Source organism: Myxocyprinus asiaticus, chromosome 2, assembly GCF_019703515.2.
Source record: "Myxocyprinus asiaticus isolate MX2 ecotype Aquarium Trade chromosome 2, UBuf_Myxa_2, whole genome shotgun sequence".
NCBI classification, from domain to species: domain Eukaryota; kingdom Metazoa; phylum Chordata; class Actinopteri; order Cypriniformes; family Catostomidae; genus Myxocyprinus; species Myxocyprinus asiaticus.
In genome coordinates, this window is record NC_059345.1 from 18,437,078 (window position 1) to 18,461,517 (window position 24,440).

General features: G+C 38.5%; 2 protein-coding genes and 1 pseudogene across 3 annotated transcripts; all 3 read left to right on the plus strand.

Moving 5' to 3' along the window:
- The first annotated feature begins 3,284 nt into the window (after positions 1–3,284).
- LOC127415288 (mRNA decay activator protein ZFP36L2-like) lies at positions 3,285–4,514 on the plus strand. The gene is made up of 2 exons (XM_051653985.1): positions 3,285–3,299; positions 3,567–4,514. Exons 1-2 carry the CDS (start codon positions 3,285–3,287, stop codon positions 4,512–4,514), a joined length of 963 nt encoding a protein of 320 aa, XP_051509945.1.
- A 731-nt stretch (positions 4,515–5,245) lies between these two features.
- Positions 5,246–16,160, plus strand: LOC127415103 (TAF6-like RNA polymerase II p300/CBP-associated factor-associated factor 65 kDa subunit 6L). Of its 2 annotated transcripts, none has more exons than XM_051653663.1 (11): positions 5,246–5,635; positions 6,717–6,803; positions 6,932–7,082; positions 7,201–7,251; positions 7,417–7,511; positions 9,287–9,361; positions 9,502–9,722; positions 13,257–13,389; positions 13,472–13,600; positions 15,065–15,561; positions 15,685–16,160. In XM_051653663.1, the coding sequence occupies exons 1-11, from the start codon at positions 5,489–5,491 to the stop codon at positions 16,016–16,018; spliced, it is 1,920 nt and encodes a 639-aa protein (XP_051509623.1). In that variant the 5' UTR covers positions 5,246–5,488; the 3' UTR covers positions 16,019–16,160. The 2 variants fall into 2 exon arrangements, with proteins under 2 accessions (XP_051509623.1, XP_051509630.1); XM_051653670.1 differs by having other exon boundaries at positions 7,201–7,221.
- A 2,783-nt stretch (positions 16,161–18,943) lies between these two features.
- On the plus strand, positions 18,944–23,809 carry LOC127415295 (potassium channel subfamily K member 1-like; annotated as a pseudogene).
- Positions 23,810–24,440: the final 631 nt, after the last annotated feature.

The window sequence follows — 24,440 nt, forward strand, 5'->3', positions numbered from 1 at the left end:
AAATCAGTTTAGTCTGTTTCGTACCTCAATATTGACCCTTTTCCTTAAATTACATCATGAACAAAGCCATAAGTTTGTTTACCACTTGCGCACATTTCCATACATATGTTGCCACACTCACATTGGTGTTGGAAAGGTCTTGGGCAAATCAAAATGGTAATCTGGGGGCTACTGGGAATATGTTAGTGATTTGTAGATAATGAAACAATAAGGATATTTGTATGAGGGAAATGTTCTTTGAGATTTTCTTGTAGTGGTTCGACTGTAGGCTGATACTGACGCATATTCCCCCCTTATGATTTGTTTTGATTTATTTTTTTTTAAACATTGGACGATATGTAGAGCTGAACAGTTGGGCTTTTTGGCAGATTTGTTGGCTTGAGATTTGTCAACACAAAATCCATTGTAAATCTTTTCCCCCGATTAGGGGTTTTGTAATGTTTCTTAAACAAATGAAGCGTGCACTGCACACTAAAGACACAAATAAATGTTAACCTGTCCCCTTTTAAGTGTCATCGTTTTTTTATGAAGGGGGTTTTGTTCCACCACAATGTTTTTTTTTTTTTTTTTTTTAATGTGGCAAAAAATTAATTTTAACATTGTTCTCCAAAATAGGATGGGTGGGGGTAAGGGGAGGGAAGACTGGTTAATTTTAAGGTTTGGTTTAAGGGTGTGAAGGATTTCGGTTTTGTAAATCATTAAGAAATTTGTTTCAAATCAACAAACTTGTTTTATACTTCAGTGTCTATGTATCCTTTAATGTATCTTGTGATAAGAAAATGAATAAAGATTGTTTTTTTTTTTTTTTTTTTTTTTGTGGTCCTAAAACAATATTTTTCAGAATGATTACGTGTGTTTTTTCCCACTTTTAATAACTGACTAAAAAAAATGTCAAACTATTTTAAGATTGTATTCCAATTTTGCATTGTGCAAAAGGGGCCCTTCACACCCAATTCTCAATTGTTTTTCTGTGTAAAGATGCGCTGGACGGACGTCTTTCTTTGACCGTTTGGGCCCGACTCTATTTTTCAGTGGCTCGAGAAGGAGCACCATGTTTTTTAGACACTTTGTCAAGTTTAAAATAATTTTAAAGGAATATTCCGGGTTCAATACAAGTTAAGCTCCGGCGACAGCATTTGTGGCATAATGTTGATTACCAAAAAAATATATATATAATTTTGACTCGACCCTCATTTTCTTTAAAAAAAAAAAAAAAAAAAAAAAGCAAAAATCATGTTAACATGCATATTGTTTATGTCTTGTGGCTATACTTTTGGAACAGTGAGTATTTTCATATTTACAAATTGGTCCCGTTCACTTCTATTGTAAGAACCTCACTGGAACCCAGATTTTTGTTTTTATCAAAGAACAGGAGGGGCAAGTGAAAATTAATTTTTGTGATTATCAACATTATGCCACAAATGCTGTCAATTGAGCTTAACTTGTATTGAACCCGGAATATTCCTTTAACGGGTTAAAACACGTCCCAAGACGCCTGCGTTCTGGTCTTTCCGTTGCATCTTGCTGTTTTTTTGTTTTTGTTTTTGTTTTTGTTTTGTTTTTTTGCACAAGAGGGGCTCTGTCTGAATGGCCCCTAACCCGCGGTAAAAATCTATGTAACGCGCGGCCTCGAGTGGCTTATTGCATTTATAAATAAATACGATGGTAATCGTAATATGATGAAAAAACCCCAATGTTCAGTAAATACTGGCATTATTAATAATAATCAAAAACAAAAGAGCACATGATTCTTCCGTCCATATATATATATATATATATATATATATAGTTAATTCGCCTCACTGTAGATTGTCATATTGTTTATACATTTGACTAAGGTTATCTTTGGTCGTTTCCTTTGGGTTACACCCTTTAAGTTATTAATTGGCCATTGCTTATTGTGTACCGAGTAAATGTATATCCTCATCCCAAGCCTCACAATAACACAAAGACCTCAATCTGCACTTCAGAGACAAACGCTCAATTAACAAACAGAGGTGTCATACGGTAATTGATACAGACAGGTCAGTGTGTATATTCAGAGTTTGCCCTTTGAAGTCGCCCATCAAGCTACTAGACCACTGTTTATTCCACTGGAGGCTACAGGGCAGCGGTAATAACCAATAATCACATTCAAAACACCCACAGAAGACAAAAGCATCAACGAAGTAAATGGATGACTGTCACATCAGACTGCTCTCAAATTAGATTGACGCTCCACCGCCTCCGCACTTGATTGGCTGATTCGAACCACATCCTGACGTTGCGCTTCACAGCTGATTCATATTTTAAAGGGAACGCGGGAATGGGATCCGTGTGAGCTTTAAAACAACCGGGCGAGCAGTTGACTGTACGCTGGACTTGTCAGGCACAGGGTAGTGTCCGCGTCTTTCATCTGCCAAAGGTCAACGGAGTTAGGTGTTTTTGCCCAGGATTCAGTTTGGGGTTTTAGTTGCAAAACAACCGTTTCTTAAAACAAATTGAGATTAAAATTAACTTGGTCAATCGCCCTTTAATTTATAAAGGAGTCCAGAAACGTACAGATATGTTTGGGGTAAGTTTGCTAGTTTACAGTTCGTTTACTTTTAAGTGCCATGGCTTCGTAGTATCTCGGACTATTATTCCTAGAAATGGTTCCAGATTAAGGAAAGCTAATATTTTGAAAGTGACTATTGCTTAAATTTTACAGCTTGTAGAAGTCATAAAAATAGTGAAAAGATACCTTCTCAAATGCAACCATGTTAGTTTTAGATTGCAAGTTGACGCCAGACTTAAGTCACATGCCCTCTGTATTTGCAGGGACTCCCTTAAAGGGATGGTGCACCCCAAAATGAAGATTCTTATTTATTCATCCTTCACCTACCTAGATGTGTATGACATTTCTTCTGCTGAACACAAAGATTTTCAGAAGAATATTTTAGCTCTGGTGTATATACAATGCAAGTGAACGGTGACCAGCTCCAGAAGTTACAGGCAGCATAAAAGTAATCCATATGACTCCAGTGGTTAATCTGTGTTTTTAGACATGATGTAATAGTTGTGTGTGACATTTATATTTTTATTTGTATTATTCTGAAATATCGTCTGGAAGTTTTATAGTAAAGGATTTGAAATTGATCTGCTTTTTCACCCAAAATGATTGTCTTGCTTCAGAAGATCTGTAAACCACAAGAGTTGTATGGTGGGTTTTTTTTTTTTCTCTCCAGCCTCTAAAGTGTCTTTATCCCAGGATAAAGACTAAGATCTGACCCAGCGCGCACAGGATATGTAGACGCGCTAGCGAAATGAGTGACACTTCTGTACTTGGGTGGTCTTCAAATGAGATTTTAGAACCTTTTATAATGCAAGTCAATCTAATGTGGAGTGGTAAACTTCCAAAGGTGTCCAGTACAACACAATTTTCCATTGAGCGGTCTGATGTATACATTTGACCCAATTGCATCCTTTTTTTTTTTTTTTTTTCCCTTGTATAAAGTGATTTGCAGCCTTTTCTTGAAACAAAGCAATGGCTTCGAGTAGAACTGAAAGTCTCTCTCTCTCTCTCTCTCTCTCTCTCACACTCTCAGACCAGTCAAGAGAACCTACTGCTGTTCCCCACTGAAAGCCAGAATGAGCATCTATTCTCTGAGGAGGGTTTGGGTCTTGGAAGTCTCTCCCTTGCTGAGGCCTTGCTCCCCCTGGTTGATTCTCCATCTCCTCCTTTGACCCCCTGGCTGTGCTCCACCCGCTACAAGACTGAACTGTGCAGCCGCTACGCTGAGACTGGTACCTGCAAGTATGCCGAACGCTGCCAGTTTGCTCATGGCCTCCATGATCTTCATGTCCCTTCTCGCCATCCTAAGTACAAAACTGAGCTGTGTCGTACCTTCCACACGGCTGGATACTGCGTTTATGGCACGCGTTGTCTGTTCGTGCACAACCTTAAAGAGCAGAGGCCTGTGCGCCCACGCCGCAAGAACGTACCATGCCGTACGTATCGTGCCTTTGGGGTTTGCCCCTTTGGTAACCGATGTCATTTCCTGCATGTTGAGGGTGGCTCCGAATCTGACAGCGTGGATGAAGAAAGAACCTGGCAACCTCCATCGCACTCCCAAGAGTGGAAGCCTCGTGGCGCCCTGTGTCGTACCTTCAGCGCTTTTGGTTTCTGTCTCCATGGCACCCGTTGTCAGTTCCAGCATGGGCTCCCCAATACGATCAAAGGTCTCAACTCTAGCCACACACCCTGGCCTCCTCAATTGCCAAATGGGGGATCCATTTCACCTGCTTCGGACATATGCTCTTCACCATCTCCACCTTCCTCATCGCCTCCATATGTGTTGACCTCGCCGGTGTACCCTGATGGCTCTGGTCCAATCACACCCCCATCAGTGGAAGCAGTGGCCAACAACGCCTTTACATTTAGCAGTCAGCATCTGAATGACCTGCTGCTACCTCTGGCCTTCAGGCTCCAGCAACTGGAAAGAGCTGCCCATGCTGGCCCTCAAGGTGTTCTGGACAGGCCCCTGCTGTCATGAGGCCTGTGGGGTGGCAAAATCCCAGACATGATGCCCCAAGTTAGTGTTACTCCAAGCCTTAAAGCTGTGAGCTTTGACTGTACTGTGCCAGCCACTTTTTTTTTTTTTAACTTTTTTTTTTTTATTTTATTTTTTGTTTTAAGTGTATATAGTGTCTCTGACTGTCTTAATAATTCAAATTTTTTTTTTTTTTTTTGAGTCTCCAATGACTGACTTTTATTCTCAAAGTCTGTCCTGTACTTCAGATGCCACTTGTTTTTGATAGACTGAACGAAAACCTTGTGTAAATTGAGAGTTCTATTACTGTTGTGTGTGTATATGACGGATTTGATTGCAATATGAGTGTTTCTAACTTTATGGATTTAAGATTTTAATTGCCTTAAATTATTTTGGGAAACTTCAGCATCTGCTCAATAAAACCTCAAAGTATTTTAAGTGAACTTTTTGTCTTGTGTGTGTGCTCTAGTTCTGACTCGCAGTTTTAAAACTGCAGTTCCAATGTCACTCCTGAATTAAGTGTTCTATAGCAATAAGAGTCCCTTTACAGCTGGGTGGAAGGAACACGTCTTTGGATTGATAAGGCTATTAACGTAAATTCCACAAAAGGGTGTGTTTTTTTTTTTTTTTTTTAAAACCACTCGAGCAAACCAATGCGTTCGTGGCGTCTTGCGCATGCGCGCAGCTCCTGGCCAATCAGGCGCTTCCCTTAAGTTCATAGTGCTGTGTAAACAGGCAAGTGTGTGTGGGCAAGAGCGCAGCTGTGTGCTAATGTAGTAGCATGTCGCCAAATATATATGTAAAAAAAAAAAAAAGCGACTTTTATAATTCGAAACTTAATGCTTTTCAGCGTTTGTGAACAGTCGCCATAAACTAGGTACAGTGCATTGCTTTAGCTCATTACCCTTCATATAATTGTCTTCATTCAGTGATCTCGGACTGATTGCAACCACACGCGTTTGCCCGGTACCGTAAACATGACTGAGAGGGAGGAACGGCGCTTCGCCGAGGTGCCCCGAGAGTCCATTAAACTGATGGCCGAGAGCACCGGGGTGGAGCTCAGCGAAGAGGTCGCAGCTCTGCTGGCCGAGGATGTGTGCTACCGTCTCAGAGAAGCAACACAGGTCAATCTAAGAGTTACTCGAATTCCTTTTGAAGCGTGTATTTTCTTGTAGATGCGTAACTGGGTGTTTCTTCAACCTCGGGCACTTTAGCAGCACTCTGGACGTCTAGAAAGTCTCGTAAACCCTTTTCTCACTCTTTCTTTTTGTCTTAAGAACGTCCAACAGTGTGTGTACACGCACCACACGAGATTTTGGTCATTTCTGTTTCTGAATGTCTTGGAAATTCCCACCACAGTGTTATTTCCAATACATCACAAATTCTGTATGTTTAAAAGAATACCGTTATGGAAATGACGGGGATTTAAAAATATATTTTTTGTTTTAAATAAATAAATGGCGTACTGCGTTGTCTGGCTAAGTCTAATTCTATAGCTAACGTGTTATGCATCCTAAATACACACAATAATTTCATGCTTTTTTGCATAACTTTACAAAAATACAGCTTTATTGGAAATTAAGTCCAATAAAAAATATTTTGCTCAAGCCGTTATATTTACCTTGAATTGTATTTGTTTTCTTAGAAAATCAATGTCTTATTTCATCTCAAGCATGCTTTTCACTGAAGCTTTTGTTTCTTGAACTTGGTTAACAGTACACTAACTTTAAATAAATAAAATAAACAAATTCAGAATTGTTTGGTTTGGTGGAAATTACACTACAACTGTGGGACAGGTATACTTTATTTCTGATAAATGGATAGAAATTATTTTCTCCCAGTATATATATTGAAATGGTTTATGTTTAGTTTTATAGTTTTAAACGTAATCATTTGTATTTTTATTATTAATTCTTATGATTTAATATTAAAAAGTCTGAGTCTGGGTCACACCCAAAACAATACCAATCAATACATAAAAGGCATTTGAATCAATGCCTGGTAAAAAGTTTCCAAGTCTGCTTTTATGTGACCTTTCTATAACACACACACAAAATTAAATCTGTTAGTTAAATAAAAATCAACCCCTGGGACACCGAAGTGCCCGTAGTTAAAGAAATCACCCAACTTCACCTTGAATGGTGAAACACATGGTGCAAACAAGCAACCAAAGTTTGCACATTTCATCTGTGTGTCCCACTACAGAATAGTTCACAGTTCATGAGACATGCAAAGAGAAGGAAGTTGAGCGTGGAAGACTTCAATAGAGCACTACGATGGAGTAATACTGAGGTATGTCTCATAATTTCGAATTGTCTGTGAGAATCTTGAAACCTAGTGCATGTTTGTGTTTGATGAACAATTGTCTGCAACACTTCAGCATTTCGAGTACAACATTTCATCTGTTGTATGTTTTCTAGACCATTTGTGGCCATGGTGCGCAAGATGCCTTATCATTCCGTCCATTGAAGGAAGGAGAACTTTTCTTTGTAGAAGATCGGGAGATAAACCTAGTGGAGTTGGCCCTTGCTACCAACATCCCTAAAGGCTGTGCAGAGACGATGGTTCGAGGTAAGACATGTATCATGAGTGATATTTTATACATTGTATATATGTCTTTAGTTAAGTTTCATACTTTGTAATTTGATTCAATCTTTTGCTTTTGTTGTCTGTTTTGACTGATCGACAGTGAATGTATCATACCTTGATGGTAAGGGCAATCTAGAACCTCAAGGAACAGGTAATTTTCAGATATCTGAATTGCTGTTTTTTTTTGTTTTTTTTTGTTTTTTTTTTTACTACTTCAAACAAAGGCCACCTGAACATCAAGTGATTCTGTATAATCATGTGTTAGCAGAAGTTGTGGCAATTTCTCTTATGTACCGAAAGCATCTTCTCTTGTTAGTGCCCACTGCTGTTCAGTCACTATCAGATGATCTGCTGAAGTATTACCAACAAATAACCCGAGCCATTTTAGGAGAGGACCCACATCTCATGAAGGTATTCTGTGTTTCACTAAATCACTGATGTAAACCTTATGTAAAATAAACACTAAAACACAATGCAGACAGAGCAGTGTTGTGCTTAGGGCTGGGACGATTCATCAACGTAATCGACGTCATCGATTACAGAAATACGTCGATCTGCATAACATGCGTCGGCACGTCGCAATGGAGTAATTAAAATGGCAACGCCCGGTTTAAGTGTGGATTCCCCCGAAGAACAAGCTGTAGCTAAAAAAAAAACTCCCCCACGGTCATCTAAAGCGTGGGAGTATTTTAGCCAGATACCCAACAATGTGGTGCTGTGTAAGCTATGCAAATTGGAAATGGCATATCACAGCAGTACAACCGCCATGAACGAACACTTGAAGCAAAAGCATCCCGGAGCACTTTGTCAAGACGGCAGCAAGGCAGCACCGTAAGTCCTGTTTACTTTTTGTCCCCACCCAAGCATGACATATTAGTATTACAACATGGGTTTCTGTTAGTAGTAGTCACTTTAAATTGATTTTCTAAATGTTTCCTCATCGCCCCCATGTTAAAAGTAATTTCTGCAGCGCTGCTAACGTAGGGTGACCATACGTCCACTTTTTCCAAGACACGTCCTCTTTTTCGGACCTTAAAAAAGCGTCCAGCAGGGATTTCTAAATTTGCGGAAATGTCCAGGATTCGGCTTTATTTGCATTATGTGCATCTGGTCTAATACTTCATTGTGCGCGTGCGCATATTTGCATTGCTTTAAGTCCCGCGTTCTCGCACAACAATTGGTCAATCATAAGAGGCTTGCAGCAACTATTGGCCAAATTCCGGCCTGCCAATCTTTCTGCGAACGTGTGAAGCGCTGTTGTGTTTGGCATCAAACAGCTTGACGGTAGCAGCAAATGACAGCTGAGTGGAAACAATGGCCAAACGAAAGTGCAAATTTACAGAAGATTTGCACGAAAAATTCCCATGCTTTTGTCCAGGTCGAGATCCGTGGGAAGCAGAATGTTTAACATGTAAAGCTGGCACTTACGTGTCAGTTACTAATAAAGGTGCAAGTGATTTAGAAGCACACATTAGCTCTGCGAAGCATAAAGTGTCAGCAAATGTGAAAGTTAATCAGGTTACTTTGAGATTTTTATCTACTTTTTGCGACCAGGTATCGCTTTGCTTCATTTTCCATGGCCATTCAAAATAATAGAAATAGTAAATGAAGGTACAATCATGGCATCAAATATTTTATTTTAGTACATGGACATTCAAAAGAATGTTATGAATAAATAAATATGTCCATATATTTCTGTTATGCTAATAGAGTGTCTCTATCACTGTATTAAAGTTTGCATTCATAGTTGCTGTTTTGAACCCTATTTTGTTGTTGGATTGCTAAATGTAGATTGCACTTTCCTTTTACTTGAAGTTCTTTTATTTTGAAGAGATTTTATGTTGGACTGTAAAATGGAGATTACCAGTTAAAACTGGGCTATTTTTGTTGCCGAATAATGCCCTGCAGTGCACACTTTGTTTCTTGTACATTTGTTTGTGTTTAAGAGAAGATGATTTAATAAAATATTGAAATATTAATGAGACAAGTTTTTTAATATTTATTTTGGGTTAATTAATTGTTATATTAATCAAGTAATAATTGTAAAAAAATCTTCAAATTAGTTGTTAGATTAATCGACTAATCGAAAAAAGAATCGTTAGATTAATCGATAAAAATAAATAAAATCATTAGGTGCAGCCCTAGTTGTGTTCTCTTGCTAATAAATGTGAATATTTTTCCAACAGGTGGCTTTGTTAGACCTTCAGTCCAATTCGAAGATTGCTGCACTCTTGCCTTATTTTGTTTATGTCATCAGTGGGGTATGTCAGTTTTGTCCACAAAGTACATGTGTGTTCTGCTTCGTCATTTTGAGTCACTTTGATCCACTTAATTAAAAAGAAAAGTATAACATGATGTTCTATGAAATATTTTTTTGTCTCTCTCTTTCCTCTTTTTTTAGGTCAAGTCAGTAAGTCATGATCTAGACCAATTAAACAGACTCCTACACATGGTGAAGAGTTTGGTGCAGAACCCGTACTTGTACCTGGGCTCTTATGTACGCAGTCTGGTGTCCAGTGTCATGTACTGCATCCTGGAGCCGCTGGCTGCCTCCATCAACCCTCTCAATGACCACTGGACCCTGAGAGACTACGCAGCCCTGCTGCTCAGCCACATCTTCTGGTAAAGATATGAGACAAATATGACAGACAAAACTTGTTTATACATGAACATTTTCCATCAGCCACATCTGCTAAATATATATCCATTAACAGAGACTCTGTTCCTAAACCTAGTGAGCTGCCTTGCTGTCCACTACCTACATGGAATTATTATGACCGAATTGGAACCTCATAAGTGACTGAATTGAAGTGGTTAACATAGCCAAGTGCACCACAACAATGTTTTTCCCCATAAAGTGCGGTAATACATTCTTAGAGGCATATACTATAAATAGACAGCAGACAAGACTTCCAATCCAGTTTGATGTTAGTATGTTGATGTACAGGGCACACACAAATATTAGGTGAGGAATTCCAATTATATAATTGGATAGTATAGCAATATTTTTTGATATTGAATTAAATATATTGTTCATCAACATTAACTAAATCTACCGACAGTCTTGTCTGTAGATTTAAAAATGTTTTAAAAAATAAATTTTTAGGAATTTACAGTAAATATTGTGTACAATAGCAGGGTTTTTCCTGCATTGAAAATATTTGGCGGTCACCCAAGCGAAATTTTGGGCTGCTGAAGCAAATTTTATAATATTCATCTCACATTTGGTGCTCTATACGCTCTAAATATGCTTCTCATCTCAAAAGCGCATTTGTGCAGCATTATTGATGCCTGGTTGTTGTGCGAGTGTGGTGTCTATTCTACTGCATCTGGAGTACGTGCATGTCAACCGGGCTTTCCTCGATATGTGCGCCCCTGAGACAGAATAGCGCTGAGCGGATTGCTTGCGCACATGAACGGGTGTTCCCTTGATATCGCGGCACAGACCGCAAAACTTAAGCGACTTATTTGAATTCTACTGAGAATTTTCTAGTTTAAAGCACTATGGAAGAAGTCAAACTTCTCAAACAGCTTTACAACCCCAACATTATAAACAGCACTGACGAGGAAAAGAGACAACATGCATGAAAATAAATGTTTTTCAAATTACACATCACCTTTACTAAAATTTATCACAATTTTACAGTAGTAGGCTAACTGTTACTGGTATTTTGACAAACATGTTAGTTTTATATTCCATAATCTATTAGGTAAAATATATTAGTCACTTTATTTTTATAAACTACAACCGTGGAAGTTGTAGTTCAAGTTTCTAAGTTTGTTTTTTTAAACAAATAATATATATATATATATATATATATATATATATATATATATATATATATATATATATATAATATTATTATTATTATTATTATTATTTTTTTTTTAAAGACTAGCTACCACGGTAACATAAACCTAACCACAGTAACGAGGAGCCATCCATGGTCTTACCTGTACTTATATGGCATTGCTCTGTATGGGCATTATAACAGGTATAGGTGGGCAAGGAGGAGGCGGGAACTGGCTGAACAGTCAACATAAACTTTAATGATATAAATGGCGCTGCATGCGTCTCTCTCTTATCTCGCTCTCCCGCTGATCATCTGATTAAGCGTTGGCCATGCACTCTCACAGCCCGGCCACACTTTCCTCATCACAGGCATACATAAAGGGCTTTCAAATCTGGACCTCCAAAGCTCATGGACAAACATGGACAAAGTTTTCCTCTTGTGTAATTATGTTCCGTTTGAATGATGTTTGATATTAGGAAATAAGCTGGCCTTGTTTGATTTCAGATAATTCTAAAGATTACTTAAATCATTTAAAGCCTGATGAAAGGAAAACAATATCTGCTGTTGGGGTAGAAAACAAAAATTTTCACTAGCACAGTCCCAACTCAGTAAAGTGGTATACTCGTGGGTACTGTCAGAAAATTGTAACTAGTGTTAATTAAATTAAGTTTTGTTTGGTTTCACATATATACCTTAAAGTAAAAAAAAATGATGATTAGGTAATGAAAAATAATTAAATCCAATTCAAACATGAAATTCAATTAAGTAATGTTGTTAGCATATGTCAGCGTTTGTACGTTTCATATGTTTGGCTGTATATGTCAGCTGCTACCGAAGACCATTTCTGACCCAGGAAAAACCCTGAGTATATATTCATTTACATTCAGCGTTGTTGTGTACGTCGTATTTACTATCATAATTTATATATATATATACAGTACTGTATGAAAGTCTTAGGCAGATAAGATGTTTCACAAAAGCTTAAGATGGTTATTTATATCTTCAGCTTTAGTGCGTCAATAGGAAATATAAATGTTAAACTCCCAAATATTATTTTTGCAAATAGAAAAGATTAGAATAGAAGAACAGGGAGCCCTGCAACAGATGTCATGGCCCCCACAGAGCCCCCCACTGAACATCATGTCTGTCTGAGATTACATACAGAGACAGAAGCAATTGAGACAGCCTAAACAGAAGAATTGTGGCAAATTCTCCAAGAAGCTTGGAACATCCTATCTGCCAACAACCAAGAAAAACTGTGTCCAGGTGTACCTAGGAGAAATTTTTTTTTTTGTATATATATATTTTTTTTCTTTTTCACCCAATTTGGAATGCCCAATTCCCAATGCGCTTTTAAGTCCTCGTGGTCGCGTAGTGATTCACCTCAATCCGGGTGGCAGAGGACGAATCCCAGCTGTCTCCGCATCTGAGGCTGCCAACCTGCACATCTTATCACGTAGCTTGTTGAGCGCGTTGCCACGGAGACATAGAGTGTGTGGAGGCTTCACACCATTCACCGCGGCATCCACGCTCAACTCACCACTCGCCCCACCGAGAACGAACCACATTATAGCGGCCACGAGGAGGTTACCCATGTGACTCTACCCTCCCTAGCAACCGGGCCAATTTGGTTGCTTAGGAGACCTGGCTGGAGTCACTCAGTATGCCCTGGGATTCGAACTAGCGAACTCCAGGGGTGGTAGCCAGCGTCTTTTACCACTGAGCTACCCAGGCCCCCACCTAGGAGAACTGGTGTTGTTTTAAAGGCAAAGGTAGTCACACCGAATATTGATTCAGCTTTTTATTTTTACTCGACTTTGTATGACATTAAGTGATAAATGAATACTATTCATTTCATTCTTTTGGAAGACATCCTCACTATGCCTAAAAAGTGCCTAAAACTTTTGCACAGTACTGTATATACATATATATCATCATTATATTGGTCATCCTGTTCTCTAGATATGGGTATTGGCATTGGCCATAAAAAAAACATACTGGTCGACCACTGTGTGAAACAACCCATATTTCTCGAATCTAAAGCTCAGTGACCACTTTCACTTTCCTTTTCCTTTCATTTTCTCTCGACTCTGTCCACCATCTTGGACTAAAGTCTTTACAGAGCTTGTTGCGAAGGACACATTATAGCCTTAGAATTTGGTTAAAAAAAAAAAAAAAAAATTATATATATTCTTGTGTCTGGGAGCGTGCTTATGATGCCTTAAAATGCTGTCTATGTAGGATGCTCACTAGGTTTTGGAACGGGTAGAGTCCAACATTACAAAGTTCTCAAGCAGTCCATTAAGCATGCTGTTACCATTTTGACTGTTAATCTGAGAGTTGCCCTTCTTCTGACTTGTAGGACACATGGTGATCTCGTGAGTGGGCTGTACCATCAGATCCTTCTGTCTCTGCAGAAAGTTCTCTCTGATCCAGTTAGGCCTCTGTGTTCCCACTATGGAGCTGTGGTGGGCCTGCATGCTCTCGGCTGGAAAGTAAATCCTCAACATGCACCTGCACATGCAAATATACTTTGTACTCCCGAATGTCACACATTTTTGTCTAATTTTTTGACAGGCTGTTGAACGCGTGTTGTATCCTCACCTCCCTGCCTACTGGGCGAATCTACAAGCTGTGTTAGATGATTACTCTGTGTCCAATGCTCAGGTGAAAGCTGATGGCCACAAAGTATATGGAGCCATTCTGGTATGAAAAGTTCTCTTACAAAAGTTTCATTTTAGGTTGTTGAGATTAATATTGCAAGATAAATTAACTATCAACCTTCTGATGATTAAATCATTTTTTAGTTCTAGACAGCATAACAAAATCAAATGTTGAATTTGTTTTTCATTGATTCATTCGAGGGAATTTCTACAGTTGTAGAATTTTTTAACCTATAACACCAGTGTATCCCTTAAACTTTGCATACAGCAGTCCACTGGTCCTGTGAAACTAGTAAAAGACCGATATATCAGCCAGGCCAATTGATCGGCTGGTATTTGGCAGATATTTGGAGATTATTGGCATAACTGTACATGCTTGCCTGATTAATAAAACTGGTCATTCTGTGTAGTGTCAGTTCCAAAATGTAACGACAGCCTTGTCAATTGATGATTTCTTCTTGACACATACCTGATTTTTGGTCCACCTGTTTGCAATCACTCAACTGCGTTTACTGTAAAACTGAGTCTGATGACCATTTTGACCATAAAGCGCATTCGACCACTCTTCTGATCACTTCTCAGATCCTCTGGGTGTGCACCGGCTTTGACACGACAATCAGCATTATTTTGATGTATAAATAGTAACAGAGCTTGCGCTCGAATAAGCGTGTGAGCATTTGAAAGCAGTCGTGTGTCAGTCAGACAGAGTGTGGGTTCATATTTGAGACGGTTCTCTGCACTGTCGGTACTGCAAAAACACTGGTATTGTTAAATCTTATTTATTTTACTATCGACTTGGTACTAAATTACCAGTACATTTAACATCCCTAGAAACAACCCATATTTCCCTAATGTAAACCTCTAGAGCAAGCCTATTCAACTGGCAGCCCGCGGGCCAAATCCGGCCTATTTGAAATTTTCAGTGTCCCGCTTGAGGTTGTCAGTTGTCTAGGGAGCTGTTTACATCGAACGCATTTTGTGTCTGTTCAAGCTGTTTTTCAATTGTTTTCCTATGCAAACTTGCGCTAAACCGACGTCACGCCCTGTCTTTGTTTTTACAGTGTCTCATGCATGTGCGCCATGTTTTTAGACTCTTTTAGAGGTTGCCCAAATCATTATCCGTCATTTTGACGGAAGGGGAAGAATAAAGACGAAAAATCATGGATGACTGACAAGCATGAGTTCGGAGCAGCAGAAAAGTTCTATTCATTATTTTGGTCAAGAAATGTGAAAAGTCAGAAGTTTTTAAGTATCATTCTGATTTACTGTTTCTGTAATGGACCAATTTTTTTTTTTAAAGCTATAAAACAGATGTTTTATTTATATAGTAAACAAATATTATAGGCCTGCTATAACACAATATCTGTAGATAGAATCTTTTCAATAACAAAATATCCTGGCTTGGCCCACGTGCCCCAAAGATTTTTTTCCATCTGGCCCATTTGATGATGAAGTTGAACAGCCTTGCTCTAGAGCTATGTGACCATTTTCACTTTCCTCCCTGAAGGTGGCTGTAGAGCGTTTGTTGAAGATGAAGGCACTTAGTCTGACCTTGGCAGCTGAAGGAGGCATTGCAGCTCAACAGGGCTCTGTTGCAGGGGCAGTGGGTTTCAGAGAAAGCTCACCTGGTCTTAGCCCCCCTCCAGAACCCCTCTCTGAACCCCCTCTTGGCATTGCAAGTCATCTACAAGCTGGTGGAGCTGGTTGCCCATGGGAAGAGTGGACCCCTGTCTCTCTTCCTGCTATGTACTGTGAGCTGTACTCCTTTTTCGGAGACAGTCTGGCTGTACGTTTCAGCACTGACCCACCACTAGGAGGCGCTCCACCTGCAGGTCCTTGCCCTCCCCTAGATGGCAGAAAGGAGCCAGCGAGTGGTGCCGCCAATCTGGAGAGCACACGCAAGATGCCCCAACTCACTGCCAGCATGAACATCAGCCCACGGCAAGATGGAAGCCCACGCACAGAACCGCAACCACCAAGTCTGGCTGCTACTGGCCCAGGGAGGTAGGAGTTAAACCACTGAAAAGTGAAGGCTCAATTCACGTGATGTTGATTGACTGTATTTTAATCGCAACTAATCTTTTGAGTTACGTACTTTTCTCAACAGTCTTTTGTTTCTATCTGCAGATCCCTTGCCCGCTCTTCCTCCTCCTCAGTCTCACGTTCCAGATCCTCTTCATCACGTCCAGGCCGTTCATCCAGCCAGACCCGAGACATTTTCCCCAAAACCCGATTCCAGCCTCCTCAGGCTGGTCCTCCAGCTTTCTCTTTCATTATTGGTGGACGGCAGATGGGCCGCCGCTGCCAGGGAAGACGCTTCCAGACAAGCTTTACTCCAACTCCACCTCTTACTTCCCTCCCACCGCGTACCTACGCCCACAAACTACCAGTCATAGGGAGGGTCAGCAAACCTGTGCGCCGCTGGACGTGTTCCCATTATTCTCTTCACCTGCCACTTTAAAACACCAAAATACATTAAGTTGACCCCATTGACATGCCACTCTTAAAGGGATAGTTTATTCAAACATGAAAATTCTCTTATAATTTACTCCCCCTCATGTCCTCCCAGACGTGTATGACTTTCTTCTTCTGCAGAACACAAACAAAGATTTTTAGAAGAATATTTCAGCTCTGTAGTTCTACACAATGCACGTGAATGGTGACCAGAAATGTGAAGCTCCAAAAAGCACATAAAGGTAGTATAAAAGTAATCCATTTGACTCTTCCATTTGAATCCATTTTCTGAAGAGATGTGTGGGTGAGAAACATATAAATATTGAAGTCATTTTTTACTATAAATCTACACTTTCACATTCTTCTTTTGTTTTTGGTGGTTTGCATTCTTTGTGCATATCGCCACCTCCTGATCAGGGCTGGTCAAAGGTGGAGATTTATAGTGAAAAAGCACTTTAATATTAATCTGTTTCTCACCCACACCTATCATATCGTTTCTGAAGACATGGATTAAACCACTGGAGTTGTATTGATAAATTTGATGCTGCCTTTTTGTGCTTTTTGGGCCGTCAAAGTTCTGGTCACCATTCACTTGCATTGTATGGACCTACAGAGCTGAAATATTCTTCTAAAAATCTCCATTTGTGTTCAGCAGAAGAACGTCATACACATCTGGGATGGCATGAGGGTGAGTAAATGATGAGAGAATTTAAATTTTTGGGTGAAGTAACTCTTTAAAAATGGTTGGACTGAACAATTTCTTTGATCTCTAGACATTCAAAGCAAATATTATTTCTAGGAAATAATAGTTTAGAAAAACGGCTAACCTCAGCACAGTTTTTACTGCAATGTTTAATTAACTCTTTAGAGTCTGATTAACTCAGGCTTGGTATAAAAACAGTTATGTCAGCACCTACTGCCGTTAGTATAACAGAACCTGCTGCCAAAATGTCCCATAGACCCCACAGAGTTTCTATTTAATGTGTTATATTTATGGCAGGGTGAAGCTGAACAGCCAATTCTATACAATTGCTTTATGTGGGTTTGTATGAGTGACCAGCCACAAAAAGCTATCGGTTTTGTTTTTGTTTTTCTCTTTTATTTTATTATTTTTTTTTTTTTAACGTTTAAATATTTTTTGTAATGTAGGCCTACAAAACAAATACATTATTAAATGTAGTCACAAGTTATTTGTTGTATTGTTTTATATGACAAGAAAGTATGTATACTTCTATTAAAGCGCCTGTAAGTTAAAGGGATAGTTCACCCAAAAATGGAAAATTCTTTCATAATTTACAAACACTCATGTCATTCCACACTTGTATGCCTTTCTGTACATTGTAATTAATATCTCAGCCTGTATTTTCAATATGTTGGCAGTGGATATTGCCTCACTTTAAATCTTAAAAAGGGCACAAAAGTATCATAAAATTAGTCCATGCATCATATTCCAAGTCTTCTGGTATGTTACGATAGGTTTTGCTGAGAAACAACCAGCAATTTAAGTAATTTTGCAGTGAAAATATTATCAGTTGCACATCCATGTGTGCTGTATTAATGCTTAATTAATTAGTTGAAATCAACACATTTGCATTGTTTCAGTCTTTATAATAGATATTTTGCTACATTCTAATAAGGACTGCACTAAAAATGACATTTAAAAAGTGAACCTGTTGACAGCATCATAACTGAGGAGAGCTCATTCTGCAGATGTCTACTGACCTGTTGCATTAACGTTCAACATTGTGGTGAAAGCTCGGTGTCAGAGCCCATGTTTGGTTACAGATGCAGCACAGTGATGCTTTGCGACGCAGATTAATAATTATTCAGTTTGGCGATAAAGCGCATAACATTTTACGCTTTCACCTACATGAAAAACATTTGTGGCCTATATATTATCCTCGGTGCGGCTGTTTTTATGATATTGGAGAGTTTGCTCGTTGAAGAGGTGCGTGAACTGAAAGCACTGTTTTTGGCGAATCTATCGCTCACGTTCCATACACTGTAGGATAAAGTTGCTCATAGGTGAAGTAGATAACGTGAGCACTTGTCATGCAGTACCTTTTTCTTTTAAGGGTTCAATAAATGCACAACGTTTTTCAATCTGAAACGTGCAACGGTGTTTAATTTGTGTCTGACAGCTCACCTGTATTTGTGATAAAGGTCGTGACGAAAAACAGTGACGAGGTGAAGTCGAAATTATATTCATTGCTGTCTGAGTTCAATGCAACCTTCAGTAACAAACTGTCCAAATTGCTTTGAGCAACACAGGGGTTGACATACATTAGCCCAAAAAATATTTTGACTTTCAAGGTACACTTAAAGCTGAAGTGTGTTACTTTTTCAGTGTTAAAACACTCTCCTACCCCAGCCTAATACGCAGAGACAACTATAAATAAGCTAAGTTAATTTTCTCGAATAATATAGACACTGTGTCCCTGTGGCACTATACAGTCTCCTCTGTTTTGAGCGACCTGTCCAGCCCAACACAACTACATTGATCAATAGCGAGTTGGGGGCGGGACTATCTGTTTGTTTGTATTGTAATCGGAACAAGTGGATCAGTCCATGGCTGTTTTCTATACATATACTTCCATACTATATAGTATGTCAAAAACAGTATGCCAGTGGAGTAGTATGTCCGAATCATCAGTATCCATAAAACAGTAAGCAAGGAAAATCCCAGATGACCTACTATTTCTGGTGAGATCAACTGGACACTTTATGATCACATAATGCCTCAGAAGCTGAGGAGACGTCACATTCAAAAAGCTTGATTTAAAGTGAACCATGAGTCGGAAGTATGTCCTGATCATACTGCTTGCATGCATACTAGGGCTGTGTCAATACAATCAAATATCGATATATCGCGAAACTTTTTCTCACAATATTGTATCGATACTTAGATCCATGTATCGTGATAAATCGTGACATGAAAGAGAATGAAATTGATCCTGCAGGATTCACGGTTTCTCTCATGGACATGCTGGACCTCTCTCGCATGTTTGGATCTATGGCTGGTCAAAAATATTGATTTTCAACTTAATCTTCATTTGTACAATTGCAATGTCAATTCTTAAAATGCTAAGATCGCACTTTCTTTCGATCTGCAATCCCCTACAATCATGTGCGTAAATACTTCCCATATGCTACAACAAATGTCTGTGATTAGCCACTGGTTGGTATATTTTTAGATTTCACTCACCAGTGTTTGAGTGGTGTAGTGGTGAAGAAGATCAGCAAAAGTTCGAGATCTTTTACGTGCTGAGAGTAAAAGCTTTGACACTTTCTGTGTGATGTGAGTCCAAAGACTAGATCCAAGCAAACCATTTGTTGTTTAATAATGTCTCTTTTAATATAATTTCTGTTCTCTACAGTAAGTTATTTATCAAAAGAAACATTTAATTCTAATCACACATAGCATGAATGCTGTAAAGAAGCCATTCGACCAAGCAAAAACTACTGTCAAAATCTCTGCCACAGGTCTTAAAAAAAACAGTACCATTGTAACACTTGTTCTACATATCTAAGTAAATACTTGTATATAGTACAAATTAGGCATGTAAACAACAAACATGTAACAAAATACTGTATATATGCAATATAATATATTCAATTTCAGTACATCTTATTTATTGATGTAATACATGGACTATATTTAAAAAAAATAAAATAAAAAGCTAAAATGTCACCAAAATGATGAAAAACTAATGATAAAATTTGTAAAATTTAAATGTGCTTAATTTAACAAGGTAGAAGGTCCCCTGTATAATGAACAACAGCATTAGCTGAAAGATAATTTATTTAATACTGCATGTAAGCAAAATGGACATTATAACCCAATTTAAATGTAATTAAAAGCGAAATCAAATCAGGATATTGTTATGTATCGTGATATATATCGAATTGTGAAATGTGTATCGCAATACGTATCGTTTCGTGAGGTGGCTGGCGATACCCAGCCCTAATATCGTGATGTATCGTGATATATGTCGAATCGTGACATGTGTATCACAATAGGTATCGTATCGTCAGGTGGCTGACGATACCCAGTCCTAATGCATATAAAGACAGCACTGTTTTGAGAAGTGTGTCCTTTCATCAAATACAGTACATACTATTAAAGTATGTGATTTCGGAGGCAGGGTGTGTCTCGCAAGACCACAAGGAAAACCCACTACACCACAAGGCAACTTTGATCCCAAAGTGATTCTATAGAGCTGTTCAGCCGTGACGTCAGTTGGTAGACGAACACGGAAGTCTAATTCGCCATGGGTTCCCTCCCTTCCTGTGTGTTTTTATAATGGGGAATTCTCCTCCGGGTTTTTGGACCACAAGCTGAACAGCTCTATTGGCTGGAAGAACCTTTAAAGTCCTATGTAAACACTGTATGATTCATCTTGTCTCAACTATGAAAATATGAAAGAATAACTTTTAAATTATATGCCCCATATCATATTATTAAACCAAAGATATAAATGGTGATATTAAAATGTCTCTGTTTTGTTGTCCATAGTTAACTTACAAGCTAACTGTTTATCCTATTAGCCTAGCATATCACTAGCCAATTAGCCTGCTAGTTACACAGTGGTACAGCATCTTCTCTTATTTTTTCATTACGATTTTCCTCATTGTTGCCCCCTGGTGATACTGCAGTGTGATTGTATTCAACAGATCTTTTAAGTTGCGGTATATTTAATAATTTTACTAACTTTACATGTTTTAATCCTTGTGGTTATGTTTAGGGGTAGGTGTACAGTTTCTGAACACAGTGTATTAATGTGACACCCAACTGTTGCAAGACATCAGCATTTCACTGTTTTTGTTTTGAAGGGGGCATAACTTGTAGTGGGCGTGCTTTGTTGTAGTGTTGCAGGGTGCAGACAAACCCTTTATTTTTGCAGTTCCATTCAGTGGCGCTAATTGTGCTGAAATTACACACTTTATAGCTTAAAGTGGAAAGACAGATATCTTTACAGTTATTTTTGTTAATTCTGCAGGCTAAGGTACCACCGTACCACTTTTAGATGAGGGTTTTGTGTTTTGTGTCGTATATTGCCTCGTGGGCATCCCTCTCACCCTGCTCCTAGTGTCCTGTCTTACCCATGCCCTTCTGCCCCGGTTAACACACACCCCTATTCAGAACCTTCAAGTCTATTGGGGACTGTCTCGTAACCAGGCTCCTTTGCTGCACTGCAGCGTGCTCGGCTTTTGTACAGCAACGCTGTTCTTTCTTCTGCCTGCTGGAGCCCTTTGCCTGCTGGACTTGGCAACTACCTGCCTGCGAGGACCCAAAGCCAAGCAGCAAGTCAGGGACTGGAGTTTGCTACTTCCTGTGAGTGCCTTAGGTATTGGTGTGGCGTTTAAAGGTGTTCACCCAAAAATGAAAATTCTCTCATCATTTACTCACACTCATGCCATTCCAGATGTGTATGACTTTCTTTCTTCTGCTGTACACAAACAAAGATTTTTAGAAGAATATCTCAGCTCTGTTGGTCCTTACCATCCAAGTGAATGGTGACCAGACTTTTGAAGCTCCAAAAATCACATAAAGGCCACATAAAAGTAATCCATAAGTGGTTAAATGGGACTCCAGTGGTTAAATCCATATCTTCAGAAGTGATATGATTGGTGTGGGTGAGAAACAGATCAATATTTAAGTCCATATAATATTTATTTTTCTCCACTATCACTTTAAAAATATGGCAGAATGTGAAAGTGAAGTGGAGATTTATGGAAAGAAAAAGAATGTAAATATCGATCTGTTTCTCACCCACACCTATCATATCACTTCTGAATATATGGATTTAACCACTGGAGTTGGATTACTTTTATGTGGCCTTTATGTGATTTTTGGAGCTTCAAAGGTCTGGTCACCATTCACTTGCATTGTAAGGACCTACAGAGCTGAGATATTCTTCTAAAAATCTTTGTTTGTGTTCAGCAGAAGAGAAAAAGTCATACTCATCTGGGATGGCATGGGGGTGAGTAACTGATGAGATAATTTTCATTTTTGGGTGAACTATCCCTTCAACCTGCATCAGTAAAGCCCAGAGGAAAACTGTATTAATCAGAAGTTGCATTCTCGGAGCTCAAGAGACATAATGGTGTTCTCAGTTATGTCTCATTTAAGCATCAGCTTTGTCTTAGATGTTTCTCCTACAATACCTAAATCTTAAAACAAACACAAATAAGACAATAATTGATACATTTATAAGTATATAATGAGAAATGTTTGAGTTCTTATTGAAGTCTGTATCTTTTTTCAGATTTTAGTATTTAGGCAAATTTGAGCACATTTTGTGATGTTGCTGAGATATTGTTTTCAAGGTGACACATGAGATTACATGAGTCTTTTTCTCAGGAGAAACATCTGAGCAGCAGGAGACTTTATTTAATCTCACTGCTGTCTAACTAAAAAAAATAATAATAAAATCTGGCAAAAGTAGAAGAATCTGGTTAAATTCAGTTTATTTAAATATGCTTAACTTTGCAAAAGTATAATAAAACTAGTTCAGTTAATGCCAAAGCAAAGGTAGTTACTCTGCCATTTACCAAACTGTATTATATAAAACTTGTGATTTTCTCCCCTACATTTGTAAAGTTCATACTCCTCATTAATTTTAATTAAATGCTTCAAATATATTCTGATTTTATGTACACTTTTAAAGATATTCAATTCAACTTGATGGAAATTTTTCAGTTTAAATGCTGAAAAATACGTTTAAAATAGACTTATTTGGATTTGTTTTTTTTTTTTTTTTTTTTTTTTTTTTTTTTAAGTAGGTGAAACAATTGAGAAATTAAAGAGATTCCCCCCCCACTAAACACTAAAGCACCTACTGTCAGCATTTAGTCTGGCTTATGTGTCATTAGCTGCCATATAGTATACTGCTCTTTTCTGAGAATCTTTCAAAGATCTGACCACCATAAGACAGCACTATAAGTACACCTGTTAAGTACTCTAAACAGTTATATGTTTTGATTCAACTATCAGACTTCCCCTAAGGTCAGGGACTAGATGGAAATATGTTTAGGACTGCAGGGTTTATAATACAGCTACACTGATAGTCACATGTTCTGTGGATTTTCCATCAGTCCTGAAATTATGAGAGAAACAATAAAAATGTATTTATTTTTTCTCTTTGAAGGTTACCTGATGCTGGGGCTGGTTGTCTTGCTTGGCATTCTGGAAATTTTCTGGGAGCTGCAGCAGGTTCAAGCTGTTTTGCGTTTTTTCGCTGGACCGAGGGAGGGTGAGCTGAAGGGTGTAGGTTTGGATGAGCTTGTGCTCAGTGGAGACCTGGCAGGTCCGGAAGAGGAACCTCAGTACACACTCCTTATATCCACCTTCTCTCCTGCTTTCTCAAACTCAACTTCCTCCCCAACAACAGAATTACCACCAGACATTGACCCACCATGTATGGTAAGCACAGAGGAAAATCCTCCCCCTTCACTAAGACCAGACCCCACCCCGATCTGTGTCAGTCCACTTCCACAACATAGGTTAAATTGAACTGGGAAGTGTAAGAATAAATGACATCCAACAAATATGTCATTGTGTGCCTCCAATTATTGCCATCTATGAAGTAACTTTTTTTATATAACAGCCACCAGAAGATTGTAACCACTAGGAGGCAGCCTTTGCAAGCTGTATTCTTTACTAACTGTTTGATTTGACAGAGTGGTGTAGTGCTGGATTAATTTATTAATAATCTTCATTATAAATACATGTACATAAGATGTATATATAAAAATATTTTAAAATATTTATTATATTGTTAATATGTACAAAAAAAAAAAATTATCAACAGTATTGTATTTTGTATCGTATCACATACCACCTTGACTTGCAGTACAATAAACATTCAATGAAGATACATCATCTTAGATGACATGCCCATTTTATTTTTATTTTTTATGCATCATTACTGCTTCACATGTTGTTCTTCAGAGTAATGACAGGGAGGGAGGGAGCAGGTTCGCATGTAAGATGGTGAGTCACAATCTGTGCCCAGCACTGATGGCTCTGCCTCCCTTCTCTGCCAGTCTGACATGAACAGACTGAAATATACTTCACAAGCTCCGCCTCTTACTCTGCAATGAGGTCATATACTCTTATTATGGTCTTCAGTCATTTACTGTCCAATTCTGCAGTAACCTGGTTGTGCTGAACTAGATGCAGTGTTGAAGTTCAGTTTGGCACTTAGTCTAGGCTATGTACAGGGATAATGTATGGTCAGCCTTGTTATAAATAAAAAATAATGTGTAATCACACTTTTTACAGAGCTACTAACCAGTAAATAAATAAATGGACTTGCAATATTGATTTGAGTTGAAATGTGAGAAGAAAGAGACCACAGAGTGATACAAAAACAATGAAACTAGTACAGCTATGAAGGAAATTGATACCAAGTTAAACGGTCAGT

What these genes read in the sequence shown, in the direction of transcription:
- LOC127415103 (XM_051653663.1), top strand. Translation starts at nt 5,489, where the DNA reads ATGACTGAGAGGGAGGAACGGCGCTTCGCCGAGGTGCCCCGAGAGTCC. An exon ending in GTCTCAGAGAAGCAACACAG is followed by an intron (nt 5,636 to 6,716) that starts GTCAATCTAAGA and finishes GTCCCACTACAG; the next exon opens with AATAGTTCACAGTTCATGAG. An exon ending in GCTGCTACTGGCCCAGGGAG is followed by an intron (nt 15,562 to 15,684) that starts GTAGGAGTTAAA and finishes TTCTATCTGCAG; the next exon opens with ATCCCTTGCCCGCTCTTCCT.